General features: G+C 31.6%; 1 protein-coding gene and 1 long non-coding RNA gene across 2 annotated transcripts; one reads left to right on the top strand and one right to left on the bottom strand.

Moving 5' to 3' along the window:
* Nucleotides 1-1746: 1746 nt before the first annotated feature.
* insc (spindle orientation adaptor protein inscuteable) lies at nt 1747-25216 on the top strand. The gene is made up of 9 exons (XM_088185498.1): nt 1747-1896; nt 19972-21440; nt 21543-21797; nt 21875-22193; nt 22935-23222; nt 23290-23461; nt 23537-23760; nt 24229-24416; nt 24829-25216. The coding sequence occupies exons 2-9, from the start codon at nt 19972-19974 to the stop codon at nt 25097-25099; spliced, it is 3186 nt and encodes a 1061-aa protein (XP_088041624.1). The 5' UTR covers nt 1747-1896; the 3' UTR covers nt 25100-25216.
* Nucleotides 9307-11050, bottom strand: LOC148235018 (uncharacterized). Its single transcript, XR_015809577.1, has 2 exons — nt 9722-11050; nt 9307-9588 (listed from the first exon to the last, which is right to left on the bottom strand). It is a non-coding gene; the product is annotated as an uncharacterized LOC148235018 (long non-coding RNA).
* Nucleotides 25217-25305: the final 89 nt, after the last annotated feature.

The raw sequence follows: 25305 nt of genomic DNA on the forward strand, positions 1-25305 counted from the left end.
GCCAGAAAAATTCATGTCATTTAATGAAATACTATGAATCTTATTTAAAATTAAAATATTTGATAAACGACCACTGACTGGCCAGCTGACTCCCCCCCCCCTCTAAAATGACAGCAGAATGCTAAAAGTGAACTGATAAATTTTGGAAAAGACAATAAATAATATGAGAGTATGTTTGGGCAGCCGATGGCACGGCTTTAGAATGTTTTAGAATTATAGTTTGATTATATGTATTTTTAGGAGTATTGCGAGAAGATATGCTCGCACCAATAATAAAAATAGTTTACAATATTTTAAAAGTTATGTTTCAAGTATTTTTTATCGTAATTTATTTTTTATTTTATATATAAAACATTGAAATATAACAAATGTAATGGAAAAAAATATGTAAATAGTCTATATTATAGCTTTAAACGATAAGAACCGAAAAGCGGCTATGCGCTCAAGCGCGACCAGCGACGTAAATAATTTACTTAGGACCAACGACGGGTTAAATAAGTTATTTATATGTTAGTATTGTGTTATATTATTTAATTATCTAAAAATGTACTTTAGGGCTAAACTCGTTTCGATATTTTGGAAAATATATATTAGAATACGCATAAAATTAGGAATACGCAAATTTTATTTATTAGTTTTAATTATAAACACAATTATTACAAAAATATATACGTGCCATCTATGTCGTTAACTAAAAAATATTTGTATTACGAATATACATATTAATGATAATGAGAATAGCTCTAGAGGGCATGATATTGAAAAAAACGGGTAGGTGTTTCAAAATCATATTTTATGGTTTTTATCATTAATTAATTAAAATTAACTTAACATTAATTATAATGAGGTTATATTATTGTAAATAATTCTTAACAATAAAGCTCATTAAATAATACTCTAAGTACAATATTATATATAATATAAAAATATATCTATAAATAAAATGTTATTAAACCCTGAATCTAATACCACACATCCCATTAAACATGTATTCAATGATGAAGTTCGATCCAGCAATTTTCGCCCATGTAGCAAAAGTTCAAATGTATATCGTATTTCAGCAAGTAAAGGGTTAAAGAAACTTAAAGAATCGATGATGCTTTGTAAAAAAATTTAATACATAACATCAAAATTAAGATTTCTTATTGTCAGAAACTATTTTTGTTAGACCTGTTTTTTCTTTCAATTTTTATAAAAATGGAATCATTTTGTAAGGTATGTCGTTGCAGCAGCATTTCAATCTCTTCATCTTAATAAATTGTAATTTTTAAATTTATAAAAAATGACAAATGTCAAAAAGTTAAAAAATATATTTTCCCCATTTGAAGTCACTTATCTTAATATTTTCATTATTTAATTTAAACAATTTAACTGAATTAAATTATCTTTAATTTTGTAACAATTACTGCAAATTTTCGAAATGGCTGTTTTCTGAGTATAATATTTATAGCATTTATACGTCTAATTATCGAACATTAGGAATAAACCCAAAAAGCTTTCACATCATTCATACTGCATACCAAACGCGTTACTACTCTGATCTTATGACAACATTCTTTAACTATTTACTTTAACTCTGGTTTTTATGTATGAATGTACATGTATTATAAATATTTTAAATTTATAATACGACATTGTATACACATAATTAATTATAAAAACGATTTTTCAAACATATTTGAGAAACTATCAGCACGAACATTATCACGAATGCGTGACTCACAAGTTCAGTAGTATTCTCCTTTCAGTCTTATTGCACGCGTCGTCAGCGATGGTCGTGTTGCGACAACTATGAACGAAATGTGCTAACGAGTGATTTTCTAACATAAGCATCGACAATTTACTAACTATTAGTAAAGTCTTCCATTCGAGTAATTCAACAGCAAACACAGTACAGTAAGTGAGCTAATTAAAATAAAATGAATTACCAATAATTTTATTATTATCTAAGGATTGTATGATACTTTGAAATCAAATGTTTGGGTATATGTATATACTTATTGTTATTGGTTTGATATAAATTATTATTATTGCTCAGATTTTATAATTAAATTATTTTCATTGTAGTTATAATGTCACATTCTTTTCTTTGCGATCACGTAGTTGTAAATAATTATGTATAAAAATCACGTCCCTTTTACCAAAAATATTTTGGTATTGTGTCTATTAATTTCGAAACTATTTTATCTAATTTTGTTACTGTTAAATAAAAGCAATTTACATTTCGGTCACGATTTTTTCCGTAATTGAAATTAACGTCCTTTTTAGTATTCCCCGTTAAAACGTGAAAGTGAGAGTAAATAATTACGCTATTGAAACTGTATCGATTGCGATTTTAATCGATTCTTGTTTATACGTTCGACCTGTCCGTTTTCGGTGAATTTCACATGTTTTAATGTGCACTTTTTGCTATTCGTGAGATAATTTTGAGTGTACAGGTGTTTAAGTGTGTTGCTATAATAACAACTACGCCCATCCTGCGATATACGTGATTGATAAATTTCAATAGAAAATAAATCGAGTAAGAAAGCTTTCGTGAAGATGATTTAAATTATAGATAAAAATTGTTTTCCAACGAAAGTTTTCTAATACACTTACCTACCATTCATAAATATTATACGGTTTAGTCAATAATATATTCATGTTGTTAAGCTTTTCAAGATACAAATGTTTGGTTTTAAATGTTTTTTAATACATAGTTTAAACTATAATATAAAGAAATATTATTTTTAACACTAAGTATCTTAACGATATGTCATATCAATTCTTTTTATATTATATTTCAATAGATTGTTTGGTCCCCTTGCTCTTCGTAAGGCTTTGTCTAATATTTTTGTTAAATAAATAAACTCGTAATCTTTTTATCCATTCTTCTGATTTGATTTCCTTACGCATAGTAGGAATCGATACGATATGATCCATCGATATGTATATGTGCTTTTTTTGTCTTTGCGATTCATGTGTGTGTGTATGTATTATGTAATTGCAAATGAAGCTTATTTCGAAGAAGTTGTTTCTTGCAATTTATATTTCTAGTGACTCCACACCGGTCTTGCATTAAGTAATCAAAGCCAAATTATTAAGATTACTGTTAGGTTTATTATAAGCGTTTTTGATGCAATATGTTAACATTAAATTTTTAAAAATATTGTAACCACGTCGAGTTCGAGTTACATTATCTACCACAAAGATTCAACAGTATGACGAAACCCGAATATTGTATTATATGTATGTAAAAAGCTACACGTCCAAGAAGTTCGACGTCCTTTGTAAATGACTTTATATACCGACGTGGTTCAAGTTCTCGACTATAGGGCTCTCATGGTCAATGCCACTCGTTTGGGCTGTTTTACTTTTATGGTTTTCACTTTCATCTCTTTGATCTGCCCACTTGACAGTAATCGAATGGCCTTTCGGATGTCGAACGAGTCTTTCACGCTTTTACGGAAGGAGCACGTTACCGCTCTGAGTTTCTTAATCTCATTAAGGGAATACCTAACTGTTTTCCCCTAAGCTTTTTTAAGCTCTTCCATAACCGAGTACGGCTTAGAGTTTGAAATAAACAGCACACATTTGCCATATATATTTGTTTTAATAAATTAGTATTCGAAGTGCGTCATCGGTAGCTAACATGGTAGTCATGAACTATGCGATTCCTGACACTTATTCTTGCGCATTGTTATTCATAATACGTGCATTAACTTTGGTTTTATACGCAGCTTACTGTATACACAGATTGTTCCACGTTGTTGGCGATTTTTTGTCAAGTTTACCTTCGAATCAAACTTTTTTTTTTAGAAAACGTACGAGTTTTACATTCAAACTTGCGCATAATAAACTATGTTTTAAGTTTTCTTGGTGATTTTTATTGCAAGAACCCGCAGAGTTATTATCGTAAGCGAAACACGTAGTATGAGCAAATGTGTGAGGGAATGTGAGTAACGAGCAGTCATTTTCAAATAGTATATTATACAACTAAACTGTGGCCTTTTCTGTTGAAAAACATTTCGTCGCCTTGGAAGAAGAACATCACACCTCTAAAATAGTATTGTTTTGAAATTTTTATATGCACTAACTGGAAACAGTTTTTCATAAATGCTATAAATTATATGCAGTGTCATCCAATAGTGCATAGTATAGCTCAGAAGCAATCAAACTAAACTTTGTCTTCAACTGGAGAAAAAAAAACGATTTTTCGGCAAAAAAATATGACAAGCATATCAAAGAGAAAGAAATTTTATAGATAGGAATAGTTTTATCATGTTTATCATTTTACTATAATATTAGTATCAATGCTTTTAATTCAGCTACATATGTACAGCATGAAAATGATAATTGCTTGTAGCATTATCTGATGTGTTTAAACGAGTAAGTTCGAAATGAGAAAAAAATTATAGATATTGTCTTATATTGTGACACTTGAAGTGATAGATAGTTCGATGTTGTCTTTTCTTGCTGTCCAAACGATGATGTCTTATATTGTGAAGTTTGAATAGAATCACACAAATCATAACTCACTGAAAGTATCGAATGGCATGTCAGCCAATTTAATAAATCTTCACCTACTTATATATTCATAAATCTGAAGTTTGCTACAATAATTAGCAAAGAAAAAAAAACGACAATCCGTTGTGCGGTACTTGGCGGTGTGTGTTTATTTTAATATTAATTACAGTTTGAGATATGGCAGTAAAATTTGTGCAAAAATAAATATATATACGTGTCTATTATTGCGTCACGTAGTCTCAAAGTCATATTGAATATCGGGTTGAACTCGTGAAAAGTTCGGTGATTTCCTTAAATGGATCTGGTCAGATGGTTTAAGTAATTCAGTTCGCTTTGGGTTATATATCCTTGAGGAAATGAGGGAAATCCCTTCTAATCCTCGATTTTTTTACCAATGTGGATCTCATAAAAATATGTTAAGTTGTAAGAGTATTCTTCCAAACCAAAGACTTATTTATGTATTAACATATTTTTTTTTAGAAAATTTCTCAACATAACTCTTAATTATACTCTTAGGACTATATTTTAACAGTAAGTCTTGCTCTATGAATAAATTTTCTTATTGAGAAAGGCAATTACGTTAAATCTCAAGCTTACACGATGTCAATCAGTGTAGAGCAATTTCTTTCGGCTTATCAACAAAACCTCTCGAAAAACTGGTTTAAGCATAATGCATTTCAACCGTGACTCATTTGCGTTGAATCATCCAATTCCGTTTGTATGTAGTATTTTTTTTGGGACAGACAGTTTGTAGAGGTATGCAAAGAAGTAATTTTCCGAACAATCGACGCGTCGAACAATCCTGTTCGAGCGGACACAATGCTACATCTATTTTGTAATCAGCTTGTGACTGTGATATGACGTGATTTTAGTGAACTAATGTGTGTAATGTAATGTAATAAAATCCGCTCGTGTGTACACGAACCTTCCTAAAAGATGTGTGTATGTGCAATCATAAGAGAATCAATCATAGTTGACATGCTCGAGCTTTAGAATATGGCAAAAAAGTAGCAAGGTAAAAAATTATAATAAAACTTAGATTGATCATCTTAATTCATATAAGAACGTGCACGAATATTTTTTATAAATCATTATTTTTTAATGTATAATTATAAATTAGGTATGATTATGGCGCATGTACTGATTCTATTACATGTTATTTTAATTCCATATAAATATTTCCAATCAATTTTGCTCAATAATTTCAAAGAAATTGATTGCTTAAATTCAAAATGCAATCACAGCACGATTACGTACTAACGACTAACTTTAGCAATTGAGACTCAAATAAATCTTTAGAAAAACAGTCTCGAATCTATCCCGAAAATATTTTTTAAAATATGTCATTTCAGTGAATACATTTTTACCAGTGAAAATATAATTTATCTGGCAGGTGATTAAAATTATATGATTTCAACTTTTCTATATGTATATTTACATACTTATAATTATTTATTTTCATTTGATGTATAAATTTTACAGTGATTATGTATTTTTCAGTGATGATATATTTTAACTAATGAAGTCCGAATACATTCAAAATATAATTTAACTGGTAGGCGCTAAAGAGTGCCGTTCTAAGATGTCTATGAAAGTCAATTTGACAGTTGTGAAGCGTTTATTTGCTGTTTAAACCCAAACCTAATATATAGTTTTAGAACTTTCATTAGGCCTAAGATACTAATTAAACCAACTCGTCTCTCATGGGAAAATTAGCGAAAGAAGTACAGACAGACGTTGCATATCGCATATTGCGTCATAGTTTGTCTACACTTTGATATTACACGATGTTTTAAAATAAGATAGCTATTCTTGCCAATATTACTATGGACTTAACAATATAAGAGGGTTGATACAAGTATATTCAAACCAAATTTTGGTCAATAGGTGAGCGCAAAAACAATTATCACTTCTCAGAAGTCAAAAATTCACGTCAAAAGCAATAAAATAGTGTCGGCGCCGTTGCAGTGGGAACGCTCGGTAACGAGCGTTCCCACTGTGACGGCGCCGACACGATTTTATTGCTTTTGACGTGGATTTTTGACTTCTGAGAAGTGATGATTGTTTTTGCGCTCTCTTATTGGTCAAAATTCGGTTTAGATATGCTTCATTCGATATTCACGTATTTTAAATCTTAATATGTTTTGTTGATTTTCTTTTTAATATGAACGCTAGATAAGTTTTGTTAGACCAACAGCACGGGTTTCGTCCTGCCCGTTCCACTGTTACTAACCTTCTGTCGCTCACCAAAACGGTGACAACTTCTCCCGATGCGGGAATTCAAGTAGACGTCGTGTATACAGATTTTGAGAAAGCCTTTGACAAAGTTTGTCATAGGTTATTATTAAAAAAATTGTCGAATCTCGGTTGTTCAGATAATTTAACTCGGTTATTCTCGAGTTATTTAAGCAATCGTAGACAGTTTGTAACCTATAGTGGACGATTGTCAAAAGACTATTTTACCTCTTCGGGGATTCCTCAAGGATCCAATCTGGGACCTCTGCTTTTTGTGTTATTTATTAATAATATAAATACAGCAATTAAAAATTCAAATTTTCTTCTGTACGCAGATGATTTTAAATTATATAAATGCATTCGATATGTTGTGGACTCCTTCTCTCTACAAAGTGATTTAGACTCTCTGTGGAGATGGGCTTCCGTTAACCGTCTGCCCTTTAGTGTCGGAAAGTGCCATACTGTGTCATTTTCTCGATCCCGTTCGCCATCAGCTTATTTCTACCATCTCGGTAGTAACATTTTGACTAGAGAAACTTCCACTAAAGATCTCGGAATCATTTTCGAGAGCAAATGGAGGTTCTCTCTACACATACACGACGTCTGTGATAAATCTTCCGAGATGCTCGGCTTTGTTATGAGGAATGCCTTTCACTTTGACGATCCGTCAGTTATTCGCATCCTCTATGACACCTTAGTTCGTAGCATTCTTGAATCGGGATCTATAATTTGGAATCCCCGAATAGCCAAATATTCCCTTTTAGTGGAAAAAATTCAAAAAAGGTATTTAAGATACCTTTACAAAAGGACATTTGGTTATTATCCGTACTTATATCCCAGCGCCTTTCTTTTAGGAGCGTTGGGATATGATTCGCTGAGCTCTCGCAGAAAGCTGTATGTCGCTAAGCATTTTTTCAAATTACTAAAAGGTGCTGTTGACAATCCAGCTATTCTCGAGAAGTTCCAGTTTTGGGCTCCGGAACATTTTTGAGAATCACGATCGAGACCTCTTTTGATGGCCGTTAGGGCTAGGACATCCGCACTTGCCGACTCGCCTACAACTGTGGCCATCCGGCTCCTTAATACGCTGGCATTACATATTGACTTATTTAATGTTAGCTACGAGGATCTGATTCAGTTTGTATCATTTAATTTTGATATTTTATAATTTTTTGTTATGTTTAAGTATTGTTATATTTATGTATTATATATATACGTTTTTTATGTTTTATAAATTTAAAATTTGTTTTCGATCATCGTGGCGCATTGGGGTAACCTGCCACGATGGTCTTAATTTAATCTAAAAAATAAAATAAAATAAAATAATTGAGCGTTTCCACTGTGACGGCGATGGCACGATTTTATTGCTTTTGACGTGGATTCTAATCTGGAATCACATTGAATTTATGCCATTTAATGAAATACTATGAACCTTAATGATATGGAAATTTTTAAAAAATAACCACTGACTGGCCAACTTTTGCCCTTCCTGGAATAAGCTGAAATGACGTCCGTTTGACTGGTGCTGTTCTGTGCTAAGTTCGTTTCCCTTTGTATGCATGTGAGTCACTTAAGTAATCTTCTATAAATCAGGATAACAAATTATTTTTAATGAAAGGTTGAAAACAAATAACAGTAGATGTGCGATAAGGTCTTGTATATTTTTCTCCTGAAATGAAATCAGGTCTTATGGTTTTTGCCTCTTTTTTCCGAATTCTCAGACTTACTTTATATTCGTTCTCCCGCGGGCTACCTAATATTATATCGCGGTTGACGTCCCAACGATTAAAAAAAATTGTATGTAGCTAATTGTGCAACCTCGAACGTGCTATCAATTTTTTATCATTTATTTCGTTGAAATCGAATTTCTTAGTGCCGCCTTCTGTTTTTTTAAACGCAAATGAACATGACACACTTTTTTATGCGACATAAACAAATTATAATTGTAAGTGTGTGTTCGTGTATTTCAGTAAATTGTATATACAATAATTTCTAGTGGTTAAAGTAATCGACTATTGCGACAGGTTTAAATACTGCGTAATGTTATATGTTTTGTACCTTTTTTGACGATTTTTCCTCGGAATCGTTTTTTTGCCATTGCGTGTCGTATATATACATTTCACTCAAAGGAAGACTTAATGTGTAATAAATAATAATATAAACGCTGGCGGTCTCATGCGTTGACCGACAACTTTCTCGCGTTTTAATCATTTGACTATTTTTATGCCGAGTCGCGGTCTTAGTTTTTATTTTTTGCTTTTAGAGATCTTGAAATAATTGAGAGTTTCCGACTGCTTGCGGTCGAATTTCGCACGGTGTAGCCTTGGGTCATCGTTTATATACCTATTGTTTATTATTATTGATGATTAACATTGGCAGACTGTTAAAATTTAATTTAATAAAATTAAATTGCACGTCTTAATCTCTCTGTCACTTAAAACAAACAGAAAACCCTAGTACATGCATGTTATAATTGTGACGACTAGAAGCAATTACAAACCTATACATTTTTTATTTCTGTTCAGTATAAGTAGTCTTCTAAAATCCAACAAATAAAATATATTTTATAAATCTTTATGTATATTGTACTCCACTGATTGTAATTTCGATTGTTTTTTAATATATAAATAAGATAACCTCAAATTTATACATATAATATATACTTATTATTGTGCGACTTTTATAGATAAATGCTTAATGTGATGAATTGTAGGAAAACCTCACACACAACATTGAAATCATTTACAATTTTCCAGTATAACTTTACTTGAATTAATTAACTCGTTTTTGAGTCAATGGATATTTTGAATCCAATGCGCTTATTTTCTGGTTTAACAAAAATGCTTACTTACAGTGTCTAATATTTCTTTTTCCAGTTTCTGGCCAAAGCCATCCACCTGGGTATCTATTAATACGTTCTACCTTTTATTTATTTATTTTTTAGTGCAAAAGGGTTTTTTTTTGCCCTAAAAATGCTTACTTAACCAAGGGATAAATTCTTAAATCCTTGCTATAATATTTAAAATGTTTTCGTGCGACTTCCCAAGTGAATCACATAAACGATAAAACAATATTATGCTTTTATACAACTTAAATAAAATAAATTTATAAAGTTGACTTTAAAAATAAAATTGAAAAATAAAAGATTACTTTGCGAAACATTTAGAAAAAAAAATGTAATTTTATTTTTATCCAAAAATAATATTTTATTGTATAGCAGAAGAATATCACAATAAAAGAGAGATTGCCCGTTGTAACGCATTGGGCTTATGCCTGTCAGGTTACAACGAAAGATTTAGTAATAAAAATAAAATAAAAAAGGAGAGCGCAAAAAACAATTATCCCTTCTCAGAAGTCAAAAATCCACGCCAAAAGCAATAAAACCGTGAGTAATTATTTCTCAATCTTATAATTGACAAAGTTATTGCTCAAATATACAATAAATTCAAAAACATTCTTAGCATTATTTGATATGCTTATGATAATTCTCCTGACAAAGATTAACTGAAAACCTCTTTCAGAGTTTCGTGCAATAACAGTGTCCTCGCTAAGTAGCGATATCAGTAGCCCTACAAAGACCATGAACAACTCGGTCATGCATCTCTAACTTGAACGACTTCCTCGACCTAAATTTGATTAAAACAACCCCGCGTCATATTACCATATCAGCAACAATGCTCTTTGTTCCCGGTGACCAGGTGAAATATCGTTACTCACTCGATTGGTGTTTTGGACCAATTTGGTCCTATCCGGTGCAACTTAGATATCCTTATGGCAGGGAAAATGCTATAATGTAGCGTAATATTATAGCGTCACGCCAGAGGAATTATTGTGATGCAGTATCCGAGACTCCAAGGCCATCGTCAGGTTCGTCACCAGCTTCGCGTCTCAAAAACCGGTTGTTCTTTGGGTGTTGTTTTAACATAGTAGATCCGCTGTAGTACAAGTGCTCGCAAAAACTGTATGTATATAAGTTATAATGACGTATGAAATACTATACGGTCGATTCATGATCTTTAGGTAACTGAGTCATAGCGTATTTCACCTTCGCGGCACACCTGAGCAAAATTCTTAGAAACTTGTTTACTCATCGTTCATCATCGGCGTAGTTTTTATAGCTAACAATGAATGGACGTGTAACTGTATACATAGACATTTGTTTACATGCCATAATTTAGATTAATAGAAATACGGGAGCTGTTTGTTAACAATTGATTTTGATCGTAATTGTGATTGATTGGGGAGGGACGTCACTGATTCTAAACCAAAAATTCTAGGGTTATCCCACAAAAAAAATATAAAAAAAAAATCTATCCCGAAAATATTTTTTTAGAATATGTCATATTGGCATACATTTTCATCGGTAAATATATATTTTTAGCAGTGAAAATATAATTTATTTTGCAGGTACTAGTAAATTGATTTCAAGTTTTCGATATGTAGTAATATATATTTACATGCGATGTATAAATGTTATAGTAAATGTGTATATTTTATACTAGTGAAGTCCAAATACATTTTCACCAGCAGATATATATTTATATTAGTGAAAATATAATTTATCTTATATGCACTAGTGAAATTAAATGCTGCTCTAAAATGTTTATGAAACTCAATTTGACAGTTGCGATACGTCCATTACTTCAAACCCAAACCTAACCTAACCTACCTCGAGATGGATGAGTTTCTTTTGCTCTGCACACTTTCGATGCATATTATGATGATTTGGGGTTTTGTTCTTGTCTGTTTATAAGAACCTCTTTTGCGTTGAAGTTGGAACAGGTAAAGATTTAGCAACATTGCACTTGTTTTATTTTGTATAAAGGCACCTACTTGACACGTCTATTTGGAATTTATAATCATTTAAAATATCCGATCGCCACGTCTAGACTAATACTTTTTTGTTGTATTGCGCTTTTAACGCGTATTTAAGACTTCTTTCTCATGTTTTTTTCTACTTAAAACGATGGTCTCTACAATGGGGAAAAATTAATTTTGACATATTATTGTTCTCAGCGTAACATCAACGTTGTGTTAACTGCAACACAATACAAAATTAAGGAATGTATCGTAACAACAAATACAAATTATAACATCAATTCGCATGTAAAGCATGATGCAAAAATGATTCGAACCAAACGTTCGCTTTAAAAATATAATTCTAACGTTGTGTGATACAGTAGAAAATGCACACTTGTCAATTCCAAACCATATGTATAAAAATTGTTATACTGATCAACACGCAGTTGTCATACTAGTGATAAACCATTCACGAGCCAACGATCAAATCCAATTAGCGCCACTAGACCTTAATCCCATTATTTACTTACGTTTTATTTATATGGAATTAAAGGAAAAGTGTTTATGTGGGTATTTGAGTAGCAAATTGATGGCACGTGTGTAAAGGCATGCTATGGGCACGCGCCATGGCGCGTGGCATATGGCTCACGAGCCACACCCACCAAACCGTAACAACCCTAAAGTCTTCCTTGTGTTGTGGAAGAATATGATACGTGTGTGCTATATGCACTTCCTTTGCATTGAAACACTGACAAAAGGACAATTTATACTATAATCATATAAAAGTTTCCGAGGCGTAGAGTAAATGTGACAAGTTTAATGCAACTCTCTTTGTTGGGATAAGATCGACAAGTTGTTATTATTTATTATTGATAAATTATCAATATCTTATTAAACAACTAATAATACATGCTTCATAGGTGTGTCATAACTGACATTGACAAAGATTTATTCATTAACGTGTTGCGCGTACATATGTATATATTAATATTTATTGCAAATACATTCACTATATTTATTAAAATAATATAGTGTAAGAAAACAGATGTACAAATTTGAGGCAGAGAGCAGATGTCTAAGAAACGGTATTCCTTAATTCGAATTTGACTAACTGACTTTAATATGGTCTCATAGGATAGAACAGGGTGGTTAAAACATTATTATGAAATTGAATATAAAACTTAAGCAACACGTTAGATTTAATAGTCTGATCTAATTGATCACTTATTATAAATATTATGTTAGATCGAATGCTAATTAACTTATTTAGGATTCATTGAAATTTTAACACCATTAGAAATCTGTGACTATAATATATAAAATGTTTTTATAAAAATCCTTGATATTCATAAAAAATATCGTAATTAGTATTTACTGTTTGGTTTTATATTATAATGGAAATATATATTTATATTATAATGTAAATATATATAACACTGTTATTATTTACTAGGACTGAAATATGAACTTATACATTTATAACATTAAATATATAACAGTTTATGGCATAAACCATAACTGAAGATATATTTAATATTTTACATAGCAAGATACAAATAAAATATATAAAATGATAAAAATATTGAATATATGTATATATGTATGTACATACATACATGTACTTAATTTTGAAGACCATTTTATATAGCTAGTATGCTAATTAAATACTTAACTAATAATAAAACTAATATAATATAATTTTCATATTATAAAATAAAATATGTATTATTTTATATATGATAATGTAAAAATAGTGGGCGTTGTCTGCTCTGACCGACGACCCAATATCCACTGTCCCGGGACGTGGATCAAAACCATTCCTGGCGCCTGGCGGATAAAGGGTATTTCTCAAAAACGTGTAACACACCAAATTTTTTTCGTTGATATTACGTATACTATTTTTCTGAAAGTATTATAGTTTAATACTAGTTCCGAGAAACGTTGTTATCTCATTTATCGAACGATTGCAACTCTATTTCTGATTTTAGCAATTCATAAAAGTTCAAATAAAGTTTTCTATGAACAATCTCATTGGCACGTGGTGTATACAGTCGTAATAAAAAATAATGACAATTATAAATACAAAGTCCTAGTTCCGTACTTGTCGTTTAAACCACTAAGTTATAAGTAAATATAACATTGGATTCATACAAAAAAATCAATAATTATTTTCGTCTTACGACTCCATCAATAAATTCGACTTTACAATACAAATAAGCTGGAAGTATACCTTATGTATATATAGATAAATTTCACACTTACATATAATATAATTGTGAAATGTGTCTAATGCCTGCTCTACTCTCCCTGTAGCCCCTGTATGTGGCAAATATGAAATCTTTCCCCCCCTTAATTCCTCCATCTACTCCACTCGAAGCTACTACTACACTCTCGTCCTCGCCTAACTTCAGGCAACTTCGCGAGAATGTAGAGCAGGTATAAGAGTCTACGAATTGTGACAGTCAAATTATTGAAAAATAACGTATGTAGCATTCAAGCAAGAGATTTTTTAATATATATTTAATTAATATTATTTTGATTATTTTTATCATAATTATTGAAACAGCTGCTATTTCATATTTACCTTGTTTTATAAAATAATTTCCCAATGTGATGCGACTTACCCAACTCCAGCAATTTAATGTACATGTGAGAATCATAAGCGCTAAAATATGTTATGTGTAATAAGATCATACAATGGATTAAGCACTTTATTTTACATATGGAACACCCTTTTATTTTTTATGGACCTCAATGCATTTGGTGAGCCTGAGAATGAATTTCTTGATTCTAGCGTCATAGTCTCACATCTGCTTTATTTTGCAGTAAATTTTCGCCTTTATTTTTTTCTTCTTATTCTTGTAATGAGATCATCAATACCATTCCTCACTTTTTCTTGCTCACACACAGCAGCATTTAATGGTAATACCATAATCATTTTTTTGCATGTATCGGTCTCTCAGTTTTAAAGAAAGGCGAGTAAAAAATAATGCCTTTGAAATATTAACTATTAATCATAATTCATCAATAACGTTAAATGACACTGTTTGAATATGTTGATATATATATAAATGCTACACAAAAAGTGTTTATAAAATATATGTACATAGTACATACATACATGTACAACATTTTATCAGCTATATAATAAACACCCTGTTCCAAATCGACCGTTATTTGCCAGGTGCGATATCTGAAATCGTCGGGAACTGCAAAGCAAACACGAAGGGTGAGTTATTGGACGCCGAATATGGCAGTAGTGGTCAACTTTTTCTGAACGAATATAGTTAAATATACATATAATACAACTATAATTAATTGATCACAAAATTTATTCAACATTATTAAGTTTATATTTAATCAAAATTGTATTATCTATTATACATATTACTATCTAACATCAGATCATACATTTTGTATGAAGATATACTATAAGATATTAAGTGATATAATATACATATATGTGTTTTTATTATTCATTACACTTTTTTTAAATTATAAACCGTTACTGGCTCGTGCCCACCGTATTATAAGGGTGTATATGCGGGCGTGTGCTTAACATTAAAAGCACCCTGCACAATTTCCATGGTGATCACGAGGCAGATGTTTATTCTGACACGTGCCATTACTATCACTTTTGCTATCCATATGTATGTAAATCGTCAAATTCTATTAGATACTCTTCCTAGATGATTCATCTAAAATTGCATCGATCAAACGTGAACGTTTGACCCTAAGTCGAACTTTCACTTTTCTTTATCAAATTTAACAAAACAAAAAAACTATGTAGCATTAATAGTGTGTTGATTTTATTTTTATGAATCATCGTGCTACATAATATGTTATCATTGAATCAAATATGATTAATCCGTACAGCTATTTGGAGTTCCTTTCAAAGTACCGTTGTTGATCACGAATTATGTAGATTACATAAAATATAAACCTATTGCAGAGGAACTCATGATACAACTTCAAAATAATTTCAATGCAGTATACTACACAGTCAAAATGATAATTAATATATACATATCTCTCTGTATACTTACATATATACATACATATGTATGTATATAAAATATAACGAAACTCGATGACAAGATAATTGCCATAGTTTTTATCATATCGTTATAAAACGTTTTCTACAATAATCTCAGCTAAGTTTTAAAATAGCAGCTATTAAAAAAATCGCAACTCCGCTAAAAAAAATTCAAAATAGTAAATAAAATAATACAATAACTGCCTTAGTTTTAATCATACTATCATGGCCGGTTGCGCAACGATTCACTCGTTTAGGGCCCCCAACTTGAATTAAAAATTAGACGTTAATATTATTTTTATCACAAAATACAGCAATATTTCATTTTCATAAAAAAACACGACGAAATCAAAATGTATTTTTGTAAAATTCGTATACCTAGACAGAGCAGACCTCACACTCCACCAAACTCCATCGTCAATTTTGCGGGGCCCTTGGAACCATTTGTGTAAAAGAAAAAGCAAGGATCAGAGCAACTTGAATGTGTCGCTTCTATTAATCATTCCTCAGCGTTTGTCTTCATCGCATTAAATCAATAAATACACAAAAAAGTATGGCCTATTAAGACCCACATATTCGATTCTGTGTTTTCTTCTGATAGTCCATGTTTCAGAAACAATAATTTCAACATACGTTGACTGTTAGCAGTGATTCAAAAACTTTTTATTTCGAGCCCCTGTGGAATAAATTTATTAAGAATATATTAATATTCGTTTATATGTGCTTCGTAATATTGTTATAAAAAGTCTTAATATGAACTAACGCACGATTTTATTGCTTTTGACGAGAATTCTAAATAGATTTCGCGATATACTTTAGGAGTTTACTTTTTCCAACCATTGTACAAACTGCTTTCTGTTTTCGTAAAGGATACACTCTTCGGCACACGTTGAAAATAGATTGTTATATTTCGTAATGGAAGCGCAGAACAAAATTTTAACGGCATTTTTTTGGTTTTCATTCAGTTCGTGCGGCACCTATTTATCAAGCAATTTTCAAGCGTATTTAAGTGGTCTATAACTATAAGATTACTAACGCTTGACTTTTGTGCAAGGTCTGGATTTGTGTGTGGTTCTGATTCAATTAAAGCTTTATTTACTGAAAATGTATTCCCATGTTTCAAAATGGCCATCCATTTTGAAACATTTACATACAGTTTCTACTTTTTATCATCTATTTTGAACTCATGGAATAAATTGTCCTTATCTGCTTGTTTTTCATTATTAATTCAATAGCTGTATTTAAAGTAAAATTAGTAATAAAACTGAATTTTATGTATGTATGTAGAAGAGCATCTATAAGATAAGTATTTTAAAATTTGACCGCCTTATATTTACTTATAAATATGGACGAAAGAGATAGTTTAATAATATGCAATGAATGGCTATAGAACGACCAAAACACACTTACGCCAATTTATGTAATAGTCGATGAAATCCATTCCTCGGTTCAAGCGATGATACCAGTTGCAGCACATTTATTTTGCTCAATTGATAAGATAATGAACGAAAAAGAAACAATTTTTTATACCGTTCTTATATTGCATCTACTAGATTACCCAAATTAATGTCGGTAGTTATATTATGGCGCATAGGAATTGTGCATATTTGTAAAAAGTTGAAATCCATAAACGCCAATCTTTCAATACGTGCGTTGAAAATATTTTTCATTCTATTTTTGTCATATATTGTACAATAGTTGTAAGAAAAAGATGATTAATGTATTATTTTGTTGTGCAAGATTACTAAGATTAAACTGCAAATTCCGATAAACCCATTGACACACCTTAATAGATAAGAAAAACAAATAGTAGACGAGTAGACGATAATGTACAATATAATAATATGGTTCAAAAAAATACGTTATGATTACTATGAGTTTAACTGGATTCTCTAACGCGAACTTTAACTGTATTTAATATATTATTAACTGTAAGAAAAAAGAATTTTTAATTCTAAGATCTATTTGATAATTTTTTTTGCATCTAATCGATGTATGAAACGCACTCATCCGTTACGTCACAAAATAATGCACCTTGAAAAAGGGGAACTAAGGGTGGTATATGGAGAGAGAAACATCTGCCTATGGGGTAGGCGACAAAGGGGAGGGAAATTTAAAAAATCTATTGTTAATATTTAACGGATTTTCACATGAAAGGATCTTTGGAAGTCAACGGACGTCCGCCTAAAGGACGTTAGCCACTCAAACCCCAGAATCTTCGAATTATAAGGTCATTAGATGTATTATTTTTCATATGTTTTTCCATAATGTATCGACGTGTCGTGTAATCGTTTCCTTATATTGTTCGTTGCGTGTTTGATGTAATGAAAATAAAAATTAAAGATACAGGATCGTTTCCTACATAACGGCATATTTGCACGTACGTCCGCTTGATTCCAAAGCAAACCGAAAAACTTCTTGTAGCTTCTACTTTTTTTGCATATCATTATACATAGAGACTGGGTAACGGATTGTGGCGGATTCGTTCTATTTTTTTCGGCTTTTCGTGTGCGAAATTCATCGATTAAGTTCACTCAGAAATGATTGCCACAATCGTGTAAGTTTGCCAAAAAATAAATCGATTTTTCGACGTGCAAATGAAATGTCTGATCAATTTGTATTATATTGTACTTACTTTTATTTATAATACAATACACACAATTTGGTTGGCATTTCGTGTGCAACAAACGGATTATTATATAAACCCGAGTAATGACGAGTTTATGACAAAAATAAACTTCACATATTGCTTTTTACCCTAATACAAAGCATTGCGTGAAATGTGCATTGGAGTGCGTGCTAATGATGCATACCATATTATTTTATTATAGTAAAAATTGATGAAAAAACGACAACTCGTCACGGACGTGGAAGCAAGCGTGTGAAAATGATGACATGTCGTTCCTTTTTCTTGCATCGAAATAAACGTAAAATTTTCCATATAAAAATTAGACAACATCATCAGTTAATGTATATTAATAAGAATTATTTTGTAAGACGTGTCTACAGTGCATTTTTTAAATACAATAGGAAATATCGTTTGCTTGTTCATTATTTTGTATAAGATACATATATAGACAATAATAATAAAAGAATACAACCAATTCTTATTTTTTCTTGGAATTTAATTTAGATGTATAAACAAGTTTTATGTTTTTTTACCTCCTGTGTTGGCCGGGACGCAAATTTATTTTACTGCCACCTAGTGGCGTAGCTATGTTGGGGCGAGGGGGACGGGCCCGGGCGGCACTTTCTTGGGGGCGGCATATTTGCGATGGGATCGTCTAGTGTGGTATTTAACCCTAAATGCACTAACAATAACCAATTAATTATTTTAAGAAATGCTGATTTTATGACCATGCAAAAAATGGGGGGGGGGCAATGTTAAGGATCGCCCCGGGCGCCACATACCCTAGCTACGTCATTTTAGCTTTTTCCAGTGAGGGGGGGGGAGGGCCAAAATTTGTCCAGTCAGTGGTCGTTTTTTAATATTTCTATTTTATTAAAATTCATAGTATTTCATTAGGTGACATTAAGTGTTTAGAACCCACAGCAAAAGCAATAAATTCGTGCCGTCACCGTCGCAAACTTTTTATAACAATATTAGACTTAAAATAAGTGAGAGTCAAATGAAGCATATCAAAACCAAATTTTGACCAATAGGAGAGCGCAAAAAACAATTACCCCTTCTCAGAAGTCAAAAATCCACGTCAAAATCAATAAAATCTCGGCACTTCCGGAAGAACAATGATGCAATTGTATTTTTTTTATTTTTTAGTAAGATATCGTGTGTCACTATATATTATTTAACTACTCCATATATTAAAGTATGATCGCTTATTAAATTTAGATGACATAAAAATATTTTTATTTCATTCAGATTACTCTTGTTTCGCTTTAAAGATGAAAAATATAAAAAAAGTAGTGCCTCTTGCCCGGGTAATATTTCAACGTTTAAACGGCAATTTTAATTAAACTCATTCTATTTATTACATAGCAGTCGTATGTAAGGCGTTGTGATAAGCATGACCGCAAAAATTGATGAATTTGTTTTTAATTTTTAACTCTGTAGAGCCACGAAAGTTCGAAGCTGCTGGTAAAAATGAGAAAATGTCTTTAAATTATAAAATAACGTTTAATTACTGATCAGCTTTGATGAACAGATTGAGAACAATCGGTCGAATGTCTTCACGCGTGCACCACTTCCCGTAAACTTGTCATTAAACAATAATAAAAAAGGAACATATGACACAAGAAAATATATTTTTAATAATAACTTTTGTCATGAATGTGATATGTCCACTGCACTTATTCTACCATCAATATTTAATTTAATTATTATTAAAATCATAATGTCTTAATTATTATTTATAGTATATTTTCTCTCCTTTCAGATGGCTAACTTTCAACGAACAAGAAGTAAAGTATGGTGGGGAGATTCTCCACCAAACATCGGCAGTCCTGTTGCGCAGCCATCAAACTGGAACGTCCGTCGCCAGCAAATGAGAGAAGAAAACGAATGGGAGCCACAGTTACCCCACTGGGTAGCTCAAGAGCCAGCGCTAGACGATTCTGAACCGTCACCCGCCTTACCGGAAAGGCACAATAGTCCCGGAAGTCACAAAAGTCAAGACTCGGGCTTCTCGGACTCAGACAGTTCGCCGTCTATACTCCAGCAAAACGCCAATAACAAATCCGATGAAGATAAAAAAGAGAGTGAAGATGTTGATAAGGATAAAGAAGTTGCTACGCCTCCCAAAAAAGATTTGAATAATGTTGCGATGGCATACTTACAAACGCCAAAGAGCAGTGCTAGTAAATATGTGAACACTCCGGTTAGAAGTGTGATTAAGACGCCTAAAGATGTACAACATTATTTAGAGGCTTGTTGCGATATTGGACACGGATCTTTTGAATCAATACATCGAGAAGTAGCAGATGGACAGATGAAAGTCTTAAAAAGCAGCGCAGCCAAAAATATCAATAATAACGTGGTGTTTGAAAAGTGTAACATTAAGAAGAATCTAATGATTAAGTTTGAGAGCACATCTAATGAAGATGATGCAGAACGCAATATAGAATATATTCAGCTATCACCGTCTCAACAAATAGCTGTTAATAATCAACCTAGAGTCAGATCACCGATAACTAGAATCAACTATCACACTCCAGTGCATTTTTATTCTAGAAACACATCGATGGATAATGCTGCATCATCATCGTTTAATAGAGATAGGTTGAATCGTTCCTTTGATTATAAAATTCAACGATTAGATGAGCAACTCTTAGATGACGGACCACATTCTTTGAGTTATATAGACACGACGAGTAATACCGTGATTGAATCAAAAGAAATGTTCAAGCGTAAGTTGACGGATAGTTTAAATTTAAAAACTCCGAAGAAAACAACGTCCAGAACAAAAAAGATACAATCGAAATCGTTGAAGACGAAGCAAGTCAAAATCAATAAAAGTTTCTTCAACTTCTTACCTAAAAAGAACGATTCGATTAAGACTATATATGACATAACAAGCTCGATAGACTCGGATCGAGTTCCTTCTTTAGGTCTGCCTGGTAGTGCAATAGAGATTGGTTATAATGAGCGTTGTATCGATGATAGTATCATCGGTAAATCTAGCCCAAAAGGAATTCTGAAGACACCCGGATTAGAAATGCGCAAGATAACTCCTCCAGTCCAATTTCAAGACCCGTTGACGGACGAAATATGTTCTAAAAAGAGCAATGAATTAACAATCGACGTGATTGACTTTAGTGAGTCAGATTTAGATGCTTGTACGTCTACTCCAAATCAAGGGAAATGCAATCGAATGAGGCCCATCAACTTATTAGAGAATTTCAATGGGTATGTCTTCAAAATGATTTATATGTATAATTACATGCTGATCTTTGTCGCTAAAAGTGTTATTCATATCAAACCGTTTTATTTAACATATTAATATTTCAGATCATTGCAATTTGAGCAATCTTGTCCAACTACACTAGAATGTTTATCAGAAAATCAACCATCACCAGTCAAACATTGGTTGTGCGAGCAAATTGGATCTTATGAACCGGAATGTATGACAACGCTTCAAAGTAAGGCTTTGGCGTCCGAATTGAACATCAAAGTTTCAAGCAGTTCTGCCACTATCACGGGAAACATACGAAAAGTACAAACACACGGACAGATAATAGTTCATCAGTTTAAGCAAGTTATACAGTGAGTATCTCAATCTTTGAATCAATCTCTTAGTGTTTCATTTAAATGATTAAAATTTATACTAATTTATTTTACAGAGATTTACACGCAAACGGTATGGAGATCAACCATCAAATTAACGAAGAGGTTAAAGCATTGATGGCAAATATCATTGAATTTGTCTTGGCTCACAGTATAACGCTTAAGATAAAACCACCGGGCGAAACACCAGAGAGATGGGATAAAATTAAGTTCGCTCTACAGAACAACATTCAGAAAGTGACCGAAGCTTCCGAAGATATAAGCATAGAGCTTAACGAAACGTATCCGGAAACTAACGTTTTGGAGAGACTTTTAAAAAGTGTTTTGGATATATTCGTTGAAACGGTGCGAGCTGTCTTAGTGCAACAGATGAAGGTAAATCTATACATATAAAACTGAATACTCTCTATATAATCCTCCATTTTTTGACCAACCTAAAGACAATTTTGCATAGTTGATCGTTAAGACCCTGCTCGAAACATACTGTTGGCCACTCCATTTACCTCCTACCGATATAAATGTGTATCATATTTAATGCCATCCGTTTTAAAATTTGATAAATATTTATTTCAAATGCAGACTTGTCTTAGAAATGTTACATTAAACCTAGACAAATTAATACAACCAGCTTTTAATCACTGCATATAATTATGACGGCACTAGTTGTTGTCTCGATAGCTTTATATTTTTGGTTTTATCAAAATAAGACACATATTTAAGTTACCATCAAATAGAATGGGTCAAATAAAGCATATTTTAGAATATTCTCACAGTTTTTTATTAAGCTTAAAACATTTTAATACAATTACAATTATTTTTTGCATTTTACAAGAAGTAAATAAGACATATTTAATACAGTAACGCCAAAAGAGTTTGTGACAGAACCTTTAGGAACTACAAACTTTGTAATATTATTTTATTGAATATAAACTCATCATTGAATTTGATTGTTAACATGACACTGCTTCTCTTTAGCAGTACAATCATTTTTATATTATTTCTATCACATTATGCGGTCCATCAGCATTGAGCTACAGTTCACTCTTTAGGTCATTAGTACATACATAGATTTTAAACTCTTTTACTTTTATATAACTCATAAATATGTTTTTACAGACGTTGATTTCAATGCTCGAAGAACCACCATCTGATATGATACTCAAATCTACACTAACTTCACTCGGTCATCTCGGCGCCTTAATAGCTCCCGAAGGCTTTATGGTCAAAGATCCAGAAGTTGAAACCATTGACTTTATTACTGGACTTCCATTCATCGAATGCGGCGTACCCAGAGCTTTGCTGTGTGTGATCATCGAGTCGAATAAGAGTTCAATAAAAGCTCTATCACTAAGGGCTTTAGCGACTATCTGCGTCACATGTGAAGCTTTAAAACAATTCGAAGAAGTATGACAATTTATTGATGATATTTTATTAAATATAAATCATTTAATTATTTGTATTATCATTAAAGGCTGGTGGTGTAGAAATATTATCTGATATTCTAAACGAACCGACAAATCCAGAGCCACAAATGAAAGAAGCCATAACCGTGCTTACACAAATTACGACTCCGTGGCTTCACGGTGATTACAGAATTGAAGCATTGATAGAATACATGAATGTATTCGTTAAAAATATAACAAGTAATATATGTCTAATGCTTATTTTTAATATATTTTACTAAATTTTAATAAATTACAAATATATTTATATTACAGATTTACTAATGAAGACAAACTGTTGTCAATTTCTTCTATTGTGCTGTGCATGTTTAGTGAACTTAGTAAACATGGCTAAATATAAAGAGAGACGACAGCTATCAAGCGACAGTAACGAAACTCGACAATGTGATATAATCGAAGTGTTGATTAAACACAAAACACTGGAAAACTTGTTAGATGCTGTTAAAAGAAGAGGTCCTAGTGCATCTGTATTCCTACAGGTAATAGAGTTTTTTGAAACAATAAAAATGGTATTACATAAAGACGTTGACTCCCTTAATTTATAATTTAATCCCATACTGATCCATATTTAAAAAAAACTATACAGGATTCTTTTAACAAAAAGAAACTATAATTTTCAATAAAAGACCCATAGCAATATTACAAAGAACCTCTACAAAATTAATTTGGTTGCATGCATAGCCATTCTTCATTGAACCTGAAAAACTTTCCTCCCATCGCCTCTTTTGAGGAGCACACAAGTGATGAAATATCTGGAATGATGTGAAAATTCTATAATTAATTTTGACTTCTCTACTGAATCAGGAGTCTGTCACAGAATTTTCTCTATTTTGGAACTTTCAACTTGTAGATTTCAATAAATTTCACCCCTTCAATCTGAATAATGTTAACAATTTTAAGTTGCATTAATAGATTTACAATAATATAATGATTATTATTAATTATAGGAACAAACAGCTACATTGATGAACGTCATATCGACTTCGACGAAAGGTCAAACATTATTAGCAGCTTGTCCAGCTACAGCTGTAGCACTCGTATGCTTTTTGAGAGCGCCTTGTGCTTCGCCAGCTCGTGCTGCACAGTTGCAGGCTGAATTCAGGCTAATCAATCAAGCTACAGAAGCATTAGCCAGGTAAATATTATATTAACAAAAATAAACTTACATATTAAGATAATAAACAATCAAATCCGTGTGTAACACATTTGATTAGTCGTAGGTAAATATATAAATATTTTATTTATGATTCTAAACTTGGATTAATTTATTTAGTAATTTTTTAACATTTGATAGCTTGCTATAACGGTAAATATTGTATTAAGTCTGAAATATGTATAGGTATTGTTGCAGATACTGTTGGATTTTAAAAATACTTTTGGATCTCAGCTGTAACCTAGGTTTTAGGTAGTCTTAAATATTTAGGATGAAAATAATAATTTTTAAATTCTATATATAGAACTTAAGTTCAATTCGTATTAATTTTATATAGATCCTTCAATTATTGTAGTTATTATATTATTATAATTATAATGTTATAACGTTTTAGATTGTGCGTATTACCAGAAGTGACAACGCGAGTTATTCACCTGGAAGGAACCATGCGATTGGTGCGCGTAATCCAAGCACAGAAGATGCAAAAGTCTGGCGTTAAATGTTCAGATCAAATCTTACTAAATTGTCTGAAAGCGCTGCGTTTAATCGCAAAGAATCATCCGGAATGTTTGGAAGACGTAGACTGTGATGTTACCGACATGATCAAGCCAAAGTTGATGGATTCGGTCAAGTTGTACTCGGCAAAACAAGAAAGTTACGTCTGATAAAATAATAATAAGCTATATTGCTATATATAATTCTATCTAGTCATTCATCTCCATAATAATTAATATAAACAATGTATTTATTAATTGTGTATAAATATATTTTATCAAAACATCTTTTAACTGTTTTTTTATGTATAATAATCTTATCACTCAATTATTTTATCTATAAATTCATATATAATCTGATTTAATAAGGTTTATAT

The sequence above is a fragment of the Plectrocnemia conspersa genome, unplaced genomic scaffold (genome assembly GCF_051122295.1).
Source record: "Plectrocnemia conspersa isolate PC_06_02 unplaced genomic scaffold, ASM5112229v1 ptg000005l, whole genome shotgun sequence".
In the NCBI taxonomy this organism is placed as follows: domain Eukaryota; kingdom Metazoa; phylum Arthropoda; class Insecta; order Trichoptera; family Polycentropodidae; genus Plectrocnemia; species Plectrocnemia conspersa.

What these genes read in the sequence shown, in the direction of transcription:
- insc (XM_088185498.1), top strand. Translation starts at nt 19,972, where the DNA reads ATGGCTAACTTTCAACGAACAAGAAGTAAAGTATGGTGGGGAGATTCT. An exon ending in CAGTTTAAGCAAGTTATACA is followed by an intron (nt 21,798 to 21,874) that starts GTGAGTATCTCA and finishes TTTATTTTACAG; the next exon opens with AGATTTACACGCAAACGGTA. An exon ending in GTGCATCTGTATTCCTACAG is followed by an intron (nt 23,761 to 24,228) that starts GTAATAGAGTTT and finishes TATTAATTATAG; the next exon opens with GAACAAACAGCTACATTGAT.